This window comes from Anabrus simplex, chromosome 7, assembly GCF_040414725.1.
Source record: "Anabrus simplex isolate iqAnaSimp1 chromosome 7, ASM4041472v1, whole genome shotgun sequence".
Taxonomy (NCBI): domain Eukaryota; kingdom Metazoa; phylum Arthropoda; class Insecta; order Orthoptera; family Tettigoniidae; genus Anabrus; species Anabrus simplex.
The window spans coordinates 176065354-176080936 of record NC_090271.1 but is presented as its reverse complement, the minus strand read 5'-3'; the positions used below and the strand labels follow the sequence as shown (position 1 = coordinate 176080936).

At 40.5% G+C, this 15583-nt stretch overlaps 2 protein-coding genes across 2 annotated transcripts in view; one reads left to right on the top strand and one right to left on the bottom strand.

The window, feature by feature from the left end:
* The window catches only part of Prim2 (DNA primase subunit 2), a 127724-nt gene extending 118707 nt beyond the window's left edge, over window positions 1-9017 (bottom strand). The window contains exon 1 of the mRNA XM_067150809.2: window positions 8943-9017. The gene's annotated coding sequence lies outside the window, so the exon portion shown is untranslated. The remainder of the gene's footprint in view (window positions 1-8942) is intronic.
* Window positions 9018-9174: 157 nt separating this feature from the next.
* Glg1 (golgi glycoprotein 1) overlaps window positions 9175-15583 on the top strand; it is a 266753-nt gene continuing 260344 nt past the window's right edge. Inside the window, exon 1 of the mRNA XM_067151476.2 lies at window positions 9175-9549. Within this exon, the coding sequence (XP_067007577.1) occupies window positions 9265-9549 (285 nt within the window). The 5' untranslated portion in view covers window positions 9175-9264. The remainder of the gene's footprint in view (window positions 9550-15583) is intronic.

Sequence of the window (15583 nt, the reverse complement as noted above, 5' to 3'; positions counted from 1 at the left end):
AGTGGAGTTGGTAGACTGCACCGAATTCTAGGAACACTGGACAAAAACGGCTACCATTCCATCCTATTTCGCTATGCTCTTCCGTCTGGACAGCAGCGTGGGTTTATCCTCCAACAAGACAATGACCCCAGACACACGTCTCGCTATTGCATGAATTATCTGCAAAACAAACAAAGCTCTGGGGAACTGTTTTTAACACATTGAGTGCCATACCAAAATTCAGGGGATTTCCCTCTAGTGCCATAGGCTAATAACATCGAGTTACTCCCTAGCGCCAAAACGTTCACAGGCCTAACCAAGCAAGTAATGGCTGAAATGCGGGTATATTTCTGATACATTACGTCAAATATTGCAACCCCGCATGGGGTCGTATTGGTCATTACGAATTGTACATGTACACATACCCCCATATGGGGTCGCACTTATACAGTAGTTCATGTCCCGACGCTCGGCTATACTTACCTGTTCCTTTGTAGGGACGCATTATATGTCATTGATTATGAGAGACGTGTTAACTTATTCATGCTGGAGCCATACAAAAGTACAATCACCGATTTTTTATTAGGAAATGTTTGTAAATTACGATCTCCCGATTTCAGGTTAGGGAATTTTCGCATAAAATTTTGTTGTATAAAGTAGTAAAAATCATGTGAATTTGGTAATTAGGATGTAAAAATATAATCTATATATTAAAACAATTTATGAAAACTAAAGTCAGTCAGTCCGGCCATTCTATCCGGTCGATTTCCTTCATTTTTGTTTTAACTTAAAGGTATTCATGCACAAATTTGTCATCAGGTACTATAAATCACTTAACTTCCACCTTCCTCAAATTATTTCATTTTTTCAATTTTTTGTATCTTTGAAGTAACAATTGAGGTACGGAGTTCGTTTTGGCCTAAGAACACTCAGTGGATCAGGTTCTTTCATTTCAGCTCTTCACTATTCAAATTGGTTCATTCTGAGCAAAGTTATGAGTGCACATTAAATTTGACGTCTCATTTCTTCAACATTTTTTCTCATTGAACCCATCATAACTTTTGTTCTAATTCAGGTACGCAGTTCGTTTTGGTCTAAAAACGCTCAGTGGATCAAGCACTTTCTTTTGAGGTAATAACTACTTACATTGGTAGATTATGAGAATAGTTATGAGTACATTATTTTGTCTCCATGACGAAGAACTCTGAAGGACTTTTTAATAGTTCGGCGCGTAGTGTTGTTCCAAGGAACGTTTAATTCAATTTCTTTGTGTAATGTATTTTCAAGTGTTTTCTTGACACAATATTACATTCTATTACCACAGCAGATCATGTACTTTATTTCATTAAGTCGGAACTTTGCAAATACATCCGTAAGGATAGTAACGAACAACACCATACATTGTACATTGCGGGCAGAGCCAGCGGGGAAACTGCTAGTATTATAAGAAGAATTTATAGTTGGGGAATACTGAATATGTATATACATATGTCTGTGAAAATGAAAACCTACAACATGTTTTCCAGTCAGTGACCGGGCCAGGGATGGAATGAATGAAGCCCCCATCTTGCGGCGAGGATGATAATTGTGCCGACTGCCGAGGCCTGTCGCATTCCTCTAGGGCAATGGTTAATGACTGACAGATGAAATGAAATGATACTGGAGAGTGTTACTGGAGTGAAAAAATGACGGGGCAAACCAGAGTACCGCCTCCGCTTTGTCCAGCACAAATCTCCCATGGGGTGACCGGGATTTTACAACAGAATCCAGCGGTGAGAGGGCGATGCGCTGCCACCTGAGCCACGGAGGCTGTTGTAATTATGTTTGTGTAACTTTCAATTTGGGTAAGAGAACCTAGCAGTGATGATTGTGCAACATGGGAAACCACTGAATCACTGAAGACAGTTGAAGTCGGTCAAAAGTGTTGCAACAGGTGGCTTGGAAACCCTGAGTACAGTGGGGAAGTGCATGCTGAAGATTGTAATTCATCAATGTGGATGAACGTGCAAGATCGCTATTTGCTCCATTCTGTGTTCAAAATCACTGTAACTATATACTTCATCACAATACTTCATCTTCAACATCACTGTCCAAATTTGTTCAATATATCACCCGGACCATCTGCACTAAGTCTTTTACTGCCTGATTTAGCCTACTCACAATGACTTAAAGATAGTAATGAACAAACTAACAAAGTAACTCATGCAAAAGGAAACTCACAGCACTGCATAACTGAAGTAGACAGACAATGAATTTGTCTCCCTACAAAGTACTCTTGACATACCCATCTGGGGTCGTGCCAAAAGCAGGAATTGATGAGTGAAAGGTGGACTACGCACATACTTAAAAAGACGCCCAACAGATCACAGGAAAAGACTTTATTATACAGCTTTGAAACACACACTTACTGCGCATCCAAATGGGTTCACACTGTATTCAATTTCAAAAGAATGTACGACCCCATATGTGGACGTGAAGTTTAAAAACTTGATTAGTCTTACGTACCCAAATGGAGTTGCTTGGCACTTAACGTGTTAATGGAATGCCGCCGCCCCCCCCCCCCCAAATCCCCGGACTAAAATCTAATTGAGCGGTTGTGGGAAGAGTTGGATCGGCAAGTCCGAAAAGAGTGTCCTCCTTCATCGGGAAAGCTGTGGGACATCTTGCAGAATGCCTGGAAAAGTATATCTGCATCAGTGTTAGAAAAACTTGTTCTGAGAATGCTGAGAATAGTTAAAAGTATACTTGCAGCAAAGCAGGGTTTCTTTGATGAGAAAAGAGTATGATGTGTTCTGGTGATCTGTGCAAGTAAATGTGTATATATTGGCTATTTCTTGCTCAGATGTAATGTAAAATGTAGTTTAATTGTAAAATATATATTTGTCTATTCCTTGCATAGGTATGTCGTTTTCTTTTAATTTGAGTCAATTCTTTAACAGTTCAATCCTTGTCTGGAAACGTTTGGCCGGCAGTATGTGTGCACTGTGTGTGTGTATATATATTGCACCAAAAACTGTTTTAGGCAGGTACCTTTATTTAAAGTTGCCGAAATATTTGGAAAAGGACGGCAGTAATGCGTTCATGTGCCCGACATCTTATGTGAGCTCGATACGAAGTTCCTCGTGGCAAGTAGGACACGTCACGAGCGATGAACCTGCGGGTGACGTCAGTGCCACATGTTGTATACCTTTCTCTCGAATGTACTAGAATAAACATTTACTAACATTTTAACCAATGAAGATACAGAAATGAGACATACGTCGTCGTGTAGCTAGTGTTCTGAAGGCAAACATATGTCAATCTCAACAAATTCCATCAAGGCATTCAAGAGATAACAAGCGAGAAGGAAACCACATTTTCCTCATGACACGGCGAGTAACCTTGGCCTTACGGAATATAAGCCACGGTCCGGGCCGAAGCAAACCACTTCAAATTCTTCGCTCACCTGGACTATGTGCAAGTAGGGTAGCATCCTACTTCATGAATTTACCGTGCTCAGAACATTTTAAGCAAGCCTCGGACCTATGGTAGTAATGGAGTTCCACTCTCATTTGACAGGCGAGGGACTCCTTGGAAATAACTTGGCGAACAAAATGGAATTCGATGGGTAGTTATCAATACAAGGATTGAGGCAAAAGTCATGGCAACCATTTTTTTCTTCTTGTAGATATGTGAACGGATCAAAAACGTATATGTGTCGTGTGGAAGTTCTGCAGGCATAGTGTACATGCAGAACAACAGATGGCTCTGTGATAGCTTGTAGTAGCGCAGCGAGGGCTGAGAAATCAGTCAGCTGGTGAGTGTCGTGCGAGATGGAAGTAACCCGTGTTGAGCAGCGCGCTTACATCAAAATAGCCGTTCTCCGAGGGAGAAATGCAATGGAATGTCACAGTGAATTAGTGGACGCCCTTGGGGAATAATGCCCTACCATACCGTACAGTAGCACGCTGGGTAGGAAAGTTTCAGCAAGGACGTATGTCAACCAGTGATGAGCAACGTTCGGGACGACCTGTCAGTGTGCGCACCGACTTGGCACGTGCTGTCATTGAGCAGCTCCTGGATGAAGATAGACGATGGACGCTACCGGAGGTAGGGAAGGCAAGTGGCATCTAACGCACCGTCCACAGGATATTGCGTAATGAGCTGCAACTGCGCAAAATCGCATCGCGGTGGGTACCGCATGCACTGACAGAAGTTCATAAAAGGGTGCGCTATGCAATATGCTCCGAACACCCTGCACGCTGGCAACAGGAGGGTGATCAATTCTTGTCACGAATAATCGCCATCGATGAATTTTGGGCCAGGGCATACGAACCAGAACTGAAATGTCAGTCAGCAGAGTGGCGACATGCTGGATCACCAAGAAGGCAGAAGGTCCGTCGGAATCCTTCCCCAGTCAAATTTATGGTGACTGTTGCGTATGACATCAGGGATGTCACTGTTTGCCACTTTGTTCCACATGGCAGAACAGTGACCGCACAGTACTACAGGGACTTCCTGGTGCGACAGGTACGGACGTGGCGTTCGGAAGAAACGTCCGGATCTTGTGGACAGTGCAAGAATCTTGCACGACAATGCAAAACCACATAAAGCAGAGTGACCCAATTCACACATGGTGCGGAAAATGCTGAGGCAGATGATATTCAGCGTCTCCCACTTCATTGGCAGCATATGGTGTCAGTAGCAGGGGACTACTTTGAAGGTCTTTAGGCCCAGGTTTGTCATGTCAACTTTTTTGTGTACTGTGTTGTCATTCTTTTGCACCAGAAAGGCCATATTGCCCTGTATACTACCGTAATAAATTAGTGTGTTACGATATTTCAGTGCTATTCATTGTCCACACATGTAGTTAACACCTTGTCCTTTCGTCTGTACATGTCACATTTTCCAACCGGATGGTATCTTCAACAAAAAAAAAGAGTTGCCATGACTTTTGCCCCAACCCTCGTATTAATGGGGCTTATGGAAGAAAGAATGTAGAACTGGCTCAGTCAGCAGAGAAGATGTATTTGGATTTCCTAGGAGTAAGTGATATTCACGAAAGGGGAGAAAACGAGGAAGAGATAGGAGATTATAAAGTTTACTTGACGGGTGTTAAAAAGGGAAGGGGAGAGTATAAGGTGCGACTGTTTATCAGGAATACTATTGCACGCGACATAGTTTCTGTTAGGCACGCAAATAAGCAAATGATGTGGGTAGATTTGGCAGTTGGAGAAATTAGGACGAGAATTTTCTCAGTGTATTCACCATGTGAGAGTGCAGATGTGGATGAAATTGACAAGTTTTATGAAGCATTGAGTGACATCGTAGTCAGGGTGAACAGCGAGGATAGGATAGTGCTAATGAGTTATTTCAATGCGAGAGTTGGAAACAGAAATGAAGGATATGAAAGGGTGATTGGTAAATGTGGGGAAGATATGGAAGCTAATGGGAATGGGGAACGTTTGCTGGAATTCTGTGCTAGCATGGGTTTAGCAGTTACGAATTCACCGCTACGCATGGGAGGCTAGGGGTACCAGATCCATAATAGACAAAATCTTAACCGACTTCGAATTCAGGAAGTCTGTTAGGAATGTACGGGTTTTTCAGGGATTTTTCAATGATACAGACCACGATTTGATTTGTAGTGAACTAAGTATCACTATACCTAGGGTAGAGAAAGTAAAATCTGTCTGAAAACGATTAAGAGTAGAAAAACTCCAGGACGAGGAAATTAGACAGAAGTACATGGATATGATTAGTGAGAAGTTTCGAACAGTGGACAGTAAGCAGGTTCAGTATATAGAAAGAGAATGGGTGGCATACAGGGATGCTGTAGTAGAAACAGCAAAGGAATGCCGAGGAACGACTGTGTGTAAAGACGGCTAGCTGCTTTACGTCGCACCGACACAGAGAGGTCTTATGGTGACGATGGGACGGGAAAGGACTAGGAGTGGGAAGGAAGCGGCCATGGCCTTAATTAAGGTACAGCCCCAGCATTTGCCTGGTGTGAAAATGGGAAACAACGGAAAACCATTTTCAGGGCTGCCGACAGTGGGGTTCGAACCTACTATCTCCCGAATACTGGATACTGGCCGCACTTAAGCGACTGCAGCTATCGAGCTTGGTGTGTAAAGACGGGAAAAAGCAAACATCTTGATGGAATAATGAAGTGAGAGCAGCTTGTAAATGTAAAAAGAAGGCTTATCAGAAATGGCTCCAAACAAGGGCTGATGCAAACAGGGAATTGTACGTACATTAAAGAAATAGAGTGAAACAAGTAGTTGTTGAATCCAAAAAGAAGTCGTAGGAAGATTTTGGTAATAACCTGGAAAGGCTAGGTCAAGCAGCAGGGAAACCTTCCTCGTAGGAAGGGAAGGGAGGGAAAAAGGAAATGAACAGGGTTTGAGTAAGTCAGGTGAACTCATAATAGATGATAATAGGGAATATTTTTGAAATCTTCTCAACGTAAAAAGAGATAATCCTGGAAGAAAATGATGTGAAATTACGCTCGAGGAAGTGTAAAGTATGGTAAATAAACTCCAATGTCATAAAGCAGCAGGAACGGATGAAATTAGACCTGAAATTGTGAAGTATAGTGGGAAGGCAGGGAATGGCTTCAAAGAGTAATAAGATTAGCATGGAGTATTGGTAAGGTACCTTCAGATTGGACAAAAGCAGTAACAGCACCTACCTATAAGCAAGGGAACAGGAAGGATTGCAACAATTATCGAGGTATCTCATTGATTAGTATACCGGGCAAAGTATTCACTGGCATCTTAGAAGAGAGGGTGAAATCAGTGGTTGAGAGGAAGTTGGATGAAAACCAGTGTGGTTTCAGACCACAGAGAGGCTGTCAGGATCAGATTTTCAGTATGCCCCAGGTAGTGAAAAATATTACGAGAGGAATAGACAAGTATCATTTGAAGTAATTCCACATACTGTATATCAGTTGACTATATTTGTAAGTAGTACAGGAGATATTATAAGTAGAATTTTGTAAACAATATAAATTTATTAAGGATGAGCTGTGTGTTTAATAGAAAACATTGTTAGCGTAAATTGTATAATATTGTATTATAGGAAAAATTTTCTTCTCTTGTTAATTTAATATTTAGTGCTTGTCAATAATGTATTTTAGTGTACCATTTGCCACCGAGGTAGACGCCTCATTTGCAAATAAAGAGATTTTGATTTTGAAGTGTGTTTATGTTTCGTAGATCTAGAGAAAGCATATGATAGGGTACCAAGGGAAAAGATGTTCGCCATACCAGGGAACTATGGAAGTAAGGGCACATTACTAAAATCAATCAAAGGCATTTATGTTGACAATTGGGCTGCAGTGAGAATTGATGATAGAAAGAGTTCTTGGTTCAGGGTACTTACAGGAGTTACACAAGGCTGTAATCTTTCACCTTTGCTGTTCGTAGTTTACATGGATCACCTGCTGAAAGTTTTAAAGTGGCAGGGTGGGATTCAATTAGATGAAAATATAGCACACAGTCTGGCCTATGCTGATAACTTAGTGTTAATGGCAGATTGTGCCGAAAGCCTGCAGTCTAATATCTTGGAACTTGAAAATAGGTGCAATAAGTATGGTATGAAAATTAGCCTCTTGAAGACTAAATTGATGTCAGTAGGTAAGAAATTCAACAGAACTGAATGTCAGATTGGTGATACAAAGCTGGAACAGGTAGAGAATTTAAAGTTTTTATTTTGTGTGTTCTCCCAGGATGGTACCGTAATATAGTAAGTGAGATTGAATCAAGGTGTAGTAAAACTAATGCAGTGGCTCTCAGTTGCGATCAACAGTGTTCTGTAAGAAGGAAGTCAGCTCCCAGACGAAACTATCTTTACATCGGTCTGTTTTCAGACAAACATTGCTTTACGGGAGCGAAAGCTGGGTGGACTCAGGATATCTTATTCTTAAGTTAGAAGTAACAGATATGAAAGTAGCAAGAATGATTGCTGGTACAAACAGGTAAGAACAATGGCAGGAGGGTACTCGGAACGAGGAGATAAAGGCTAAGTTTTGAATGAACTCGATGGATGAAGTTGTGCGCATAAACCAGCTTCGGTGGTGGGGTCATGTGAGATGAATGGAGGAGGATAGGTTGGGGTACCTAGGAGAATAATGGACTTTGTTATGGAGGGTAAGAGGAATAGAGGGAGACCAAGACGAGGATGGTTAGAATCAGTTTCTAAAGATTTAAAGATAAGAGGTATAGAACTAAACGAGGACACAGCGCTAGTTGCAAATAGAGGATTGTGGTGAAGTTTAGTAAATTCACAGAGGCTTGCAGACAGAATGCTGAAAGGCATAACGGTCTATAATGATAATGTATGTATGTATGTATGAATGTCATCATGGAATAGAACAAGATCTTTACCTGTCTCATCTTCGACTTCACAAACATGAAAGTCATATAGATATATGCGACGATAGCAACACCATTCCTTATAGCAGCCACACCCTATCCTGAATGGCTTGAAGGTACTGCTCCTATTTTCGCATCCCTACTCCTTCAATATATTCTAATGTATTAGCATTTCACAACGCCTACAAGTGAACTGGCGATGGTGGCTTCTCTACCGTAACGAATTCAAGGTCAACTTATTCATGAATTTCCAATGCAAATTAGCGTGAATATGTACTTTTTGTAAAAAAACACACGTTATAGCGGGTGTCGTAACGCTCTTTGGCGAACGTGTACACAGATGAAAGGTTCGAATACCGATACTGGCAAAAATTTAATATCTCTCTACTTGATCGAGGAAACAGACGAAAAAAGGTGATGTGCGACCATCTATTCGTATCTCAAGCCTAAATCAAATCACAAACAAACACTATAACACAAATCAGATAGATAGATAGATAGATAGATAGATATATCATAAGCTCTTGAATAAAGTGAAAGGTTGTATTAATAAAACCCTATAAAATACATGGAAAACTCTTTTAAATAGTGAAAATTCGTAAATACCTCCGCAATGTACTATGATCATGTGCAAATTCTTGACATCCTTCGTACTACGTACAATGTAGCAGCTGGATATTTGGCGCCAAATACTCGAAAAATATGTTGGCACACGACACTACCATCGATTTCCTGTATTATATCGATCCTCTGTATCGATACAATGACAGATCGTTCTATTACAACTTGGAACTTGCACTTGTGGTGCGAGAAGCTATGCATGAACGAAGCTGCTTGCCTTGTGTAGCAAGTAGATAAATGAGTTTCGATTTCGATGGGCGTGAAAGTGGATGTGTCTGCCGTGTGTTATTTGAGATAGTTGAAGAAAATGAACTTACGATTTATAATGTCATTTCTTTATATTACCGTAGTTTTGTTGATTCACATGAAAGATAGTGGTGTTGGTGCTTCAAAATATGAATTTCCTACGGACGGCAGAACTTGGGACAACAGCACCATATCAGACAGTAATGTAAACATTGTGGCTCGGTATAAAAGACAGGAACACACGAAGTTGATAGATACAGAATGCAAAAAATACATCAATAGATTATGTGACAGTTTACCAGATCACAGTGATTTATTTGTGTTGGAATGTATACAGTCTTTTAAGGTGAGTTACGTTGACATTTTTGGGGTATTTTCCATATCTCTTCATTTCACCCCGCATATTTTCGTAGCTCATCAGTGTTGTTTTTTCTTCCTTTTTTTTCTTCTTTTAAGATGTCGCAATGATGTAAAATATGCCATCGATATTCTGCTTTAAAAGCAGTGTTAACCCCCAACCCCCACCTTCTTTTATTTTCAAAATAGAGAACGTACCGGTACCTCCTAAAAAAAAAAAAAAATATGAATTATACTATGGTTTTAGTAGAGTTATATGCCGGTTCTTCTAGAACTACCGGCACTTGTATTCACCCACATGTGGTATGTTACAGAATTTGTGTTTATCGAGATCATATTTTAATTGTAATGTTATTGGCTTTACGTCTCACCAACTACTCTTACGGTTTCGGAGACGCCGAGGTGCCGAAGTTTAGTCCTGCAGGAGTTCTTTTACATGCCAGTTAATCTACCGACACGAGGCTGAAGTATTCAAGCACTTTCAAATGCCACCGGACTGAGCCAGGATCGACCCTGCCAAGTTGTGGTCAGAAGGCGAGCGCCTCAACTGTCTGAGCCACTCAGCCTGGCGGGTCATGTTTTTATTTGTGTAAGTGGAATATGGGATCTTAAACCTATGCTTCACCGGGCGAGTTAGCCGTGCGGTCAGGAGCACGCGGCTGTGAGCTTGCATCCATGAAACAGTGGGTTCGAATCCCACTGTCGGCAGCCCTGAAGATGGTTTTCCATGGTTTCCCATTTTCACACCACGAAAATGCTGGGGCTGTACCTTAATTAAGGCCACGGCCGCTTCCTTCCAACTCCTAGGCCTTTCCTATCCCATCGTCACCATAAGACCTATCTGTGTCAGTGTGACGTAAAGCAACTAGCAAAAAAAAATTTTTTTAATGTAAACCGATGCTTCTAAATTTTATGGCAGGTGCATTTGCCATTCACCTGTGTCTCTGGTGAGGATTTTTTTTTAACAGAGCACTATTGCAAGTTATGAATCTCATTCCGTATTGACGGTTATCACTTTACAAAAGAAAATATTTATAAAATCCTCCTTGACTTGTATTGATAGGAGGATTTTATAAATATTTTCTTTTGTAAACAGAGCACTATGTCGTCAGGACGAAAACAGAACTACTTGGTTACTTTTACAAACTTGTCTTATCAGTCTGATATTTGGCTTTGACAATGTGACTGAGGTATGAGCGGTGGCTAGTACTATTAATGCCATTCGTTATGCAGGCAGCCCCTGTGATGAATAGATAGGGCTTGTGTAGACTGTTGGTGTATTCAGTTTTGTGGGCTTGGGAGACTGATATATAATTGCACCTTTAATAAAGAATTTAATTCAGCCAATAGCTATAAATTACAATTAACCATGAAATGGTTTTAATTTTCAAGTTTGAAGTATTAACGTACTCCTCGGCTACAGACTTCACATCAGTGAAGTCCTCTGGTTCCATCCTTATCACCTTGAAGGGCCTTTTCACACAAGCAGACTCTGATATTTTCATGCCTTTCTTTTTTTTCTATAATCCCCAAGTCCCTATCACAGGGCAGGTAACTATGCCCAGAGAAGGGGAACTTCGTCAACAGTGCTGAGTACATCAGTAGCATCCAAGTAAATCATAGCGAACAACATCATAATCATGTTCTTATTCTGACCAGTTCAATTATCGCACCACACAGTTAATGTTGTTTTGGCAGTCACTGGTATCCTTATCACCTTCAAGACGCATGAGGCTATCTCGTTTCCTCCATGACCTGCTATTCCTTCATGTCAGGTCCATGTACAGCTGTTGTTGTCTCTTAATTGAATAAATAAGTTGTACATAGAAAGTTGACAGGAGTAGAACATATTGGTGTGTATCAATGAACATGTTGCAAATCCATACTCCATAGCTATTGTTGCAAAATTTCTGGTAGGTATTGTGAAGTGTTAATATTCGCCCTCAGCAAATCTAGTACCCTCTCTGCTTTCCAGTGGTGTAACTCAAGGCATTGCTTTGCTGCAGCCCTTTCGTTTTTGTCATCAAAAGCTTTAATAGTGATATCCAACTTGTCACACGACCAACAATTGTCACTCCAGGGCATCCTGAAATATAATATGGGGAAGTGCTCGTGAAAACCGTGCGGTAAAAATGGTAAATTTGTGTCTGGCTACTTGCTTTTAAAAGCAAGATAAAGCGTGGTAATATTCGAATATGCATTTAAGTGCTCTTTTGAAGTTTTTTTTTCTGCTATTGTGGCTCTCCTATCTAGAAAATTAGTTTACATGATCCTTTATCATATTGTGATCTACATCTGTGAATTTGGTCTTTTATAAATGGCAGGGTGCAATGATTTAAATCAGAGTAATATCTGAATAGTATTAACACCAATATTCAGTTCACTACGGAGACAGAAAACAAAGGAAAACTCTTTCCTCGATGTTCTGGTAAAGAAGACGGCCAATTTAAACTTGGGACACATACTGTACCACAAGCCGACCCACACAGATTGCTGCCTTCAGAAGATGACCAACCACCATCCACAACAAAAATATGGAGTGATTAAGACGCTTGCTGACTGCAAGGAGAATTTGTCAACCTCAGCCACCTCAATATGGCCCTACTTGCTAAAGGGTACAGCCATATCCAGCGAGCACTCGACCCCAGACATCAAACAACCAGGGAGAAAGAAGAGGAGCGGCTAAAGCCTTTCTGCCGTATATTGGGAAGACAACTGACAGAATAGGTAGGGTACTGGAGTCCAATGGGGGTAAAAACCATATATAGACCAACAAAAAAATGCAGGAAGTACTGAAGTCTGCTAAAGACAAGCACCATCCTCTTCCTACAGCAGGTGTCTACAGAATCCCATTCTGCATGTTTGGAGTCGTAGAAAAATGCTTTACGGTACTCAGAGTAGCGTAGAGAAATTAAATGAAATGGCGTATGGCTTCTAGTGCCGGGGTATGTCCGAGGACTTCAGCTCGCCAGGTGCAGGTCTTTTGATTTGATGCCCGTAGGCGACCTGTGCGTCATGATGAGGATGAAATGATGATAAAGACGACACATTTGCCCAGTCCCCGTGCCAGGGGGAATATTGCGAATTCAGAAGAGATTACAAGAAGTTACTGAATGAGAAAAAGAAAGACTGGATAGAGGTGGAAGCTGAGAGAATAAAAGGATACTGCAAAGAGAAGTGATTTGAGAGGATTTGGGAAGTTATAAATAAAATAAAGAGAACGAGTCCAACGGGGATGGAAACAAATATAGGAGAAAATGAGTGGGTAGGATATTTTAGAAGTCTTTTGAGTGGGAGGGGAAACTGGCACATGGAAATGAGCAAGACTTATGTCGTAAGAGAACTAGAAGTAGGAATACAGATACTAGATGAGGAGATAACAAGACAGGAAGTAATTAGGGTGTTAAGTAAGGCAAGAACAAATGCAGCAGGTGGTGCGAACTTTATTACAAACGGGGTATGGAAGGAAGTGGGGGCAAATGAACCGATGTTGAAGGTGATGCTTAAATTTTTTAACAGGATGTTGGAAACTGCAAAATTTCCTAGCGGGTGGAGAAAAGGGGTGTTATGTCTAATATATAAGAATAAAGTGGTTCGAAGTGATCCTAATAATTATAGAGGAATAACACTCCTTGACTCATTGTCGAAGGTGTATACAGGAATTTTAGCCAATAGGATTAACAATTGGGCAGAGCCGTATGGGAGGATATCGGAGTATCAGAATGGGTTTAGGAAAGGGAGGAACATGGTGGATAATGTGTGGATTTTGGATACTGTAATTACGAAGTATGTGAGGGTAGCAGGGATGAGATTATATGTAGCAGCGATTGATTTAGACAAAGCCTTTGATACAGTGGGTCGGGAGGTGTTATTTACTAGATTTAGGGATATAGGGCTGTCAAAGAAAATGAGGGCGTAAATCTATATATATAAAATAAGAGTTTTATTTGTACATTGCTCAGAATTTGAAAAGAATGGTATTTCTGTATCAGTCATGTCCACAGTAACAAGGAAATGCACTTTTTACTTTTCCATAATTTCTGTATGTATGTACACGCATCACGAGAAAACGGCTGAAGAGAATTTAATGAAAATCGGTATGCAAAGTCGGGGGATGAGCCACTACAATCTAGGCTATAAATTATTTTACTCACACTGAGCAAAATGGTAGTTTAGGGGAAGGCCTAAAATTTAAATCTCAAATATTTATATTATTAGTGGTCCTATCGATAAATACTACATAACTGAAGTTATATAGAATTAAATGTACGATCATTTATGTCTTATACATTGTATTTTTTCTTGCTACGTCCATATCATCAACACCAAGCCACGACAAAATGGGCTAATAGAATTTAATGAAAATCGTTATATAATGTCGGGGAATAAGAAACTACAGTCTAATCTATAAACAGTTTTATTCACCCTGGATGAAATTGTAGTTTAGGGAAAGGCACCTAAAATTTAATTTTTAAATACCTATGTTATTGGTCCTATCGAAAGGTACTACATAACAAAAGTTATACAGAATACAATTTCTGATCATTTAAGCTTTATTCAGTTATACCATACCGACTATGATAAGAGTGGTATTTCAGAGCCAGAAGAAAAATAAATGTGAAGGCTTACAATATCGAAAGCACATAACATTTATCAACAATAACGTTACATTGACCATTGTTGTGTTGTTGTTTATCTCTTAGGCTGCCACTCAACTACGATAGATGGGTTACTGCTGCATACCGAGTATAACCACCTGACTGAATATTGGCGGGAAATGGCTGGGGAGTGAGAAAACTTTCTTCTTTAGCATGCCATTTTCTGATACTGCTGGTCCGTAACACACTGGTTCAACATAGTATTCCAGCTATTCTATCCCTACTCTGACGTGCTTATTTGAATGAGCAGTGTGCTCATTTAAGGCGGTGGCTCACTTAGTGGTGGTAGTAGTACGGCCTGGTCAAGAATTACAATTTAGGCCTATTCCGAATTATAGTACCACATTTCACTCGTAAACTCAAAATTCAACCCTTGAAAAGAGCCGTTTCTTAAGAACGGCTTCTTCCTCTTCACTTTTATTAAATTCTACATTCATTTTATTCCAAATTAGCGGTGAAGAGGTGGCTTCTGCTCTGGCTTGGAAGAAAAATTTCCCTCAACTCAGATAGATTTTTCCGCCACGTGTGTAGTGAATTGATATTTCACTGCTCGTTGGGTACTCCTAGGAAACAGATTGGTAAAAGGGCATAGGTTTTGCCCTGGGACTCTCCACTATTCGACATTCCACCCCCCACCCCCAGCCAAAAAAAGGCGGAGAGTGTTCACGCATCACGGCTGTGTGCGGGTTGGTCATTCCAGCTCTGAAACTTTGGATTGTTTGATCGGCAGCATAGTACTGTTCGTTAAAAGTGAGAAAATGTGTGGGGGGTTTTCATTTCATCGAATATTTCATATGAAAGCATTGCTTCTAATTGCGCCATACCAACTGACGTAATTGTAATGACCTATGTTCATTTCAGTTGGGAAAACCACCAAGACCGTCTTTCTGAGGATGGCAAAGGCAGGTGGAGAGTGAGTGTCTGCCATTATAATAAAAACTCCCCAACCTGATAGTGACTGAAGGTAGGCAAGCAGGCCTACCATTACAATGAAAATTCCCTATCCCAGTCTTCATATGTGAAAAGACGTTTGGTGACTTCTCCGTCGCGTTTCTGGGGTAGCATTGAAAGCTATTCAATTTAATACAATCTTGCTCACAACGTGCACACTACCTAACTTAGAATTCTGTATACAATCTAGAATTCCTTAGTGAAGCACGGGTACATCAGCTGGTAGAAGGAATACATGAGAAAATACTGGTGATGATATATTACAGGGGGGAGGGTTGATTAAGTGTATTGACAGTCAAAGATAAGGGTAGGATTTTCCACCTGTTCAGCCTCTGTACAATGCTGAAACCGGTACATAAAAATAAAGACAATAAAAATATGACATTTTAATTATTTCGCATTTTTTAATAGTAT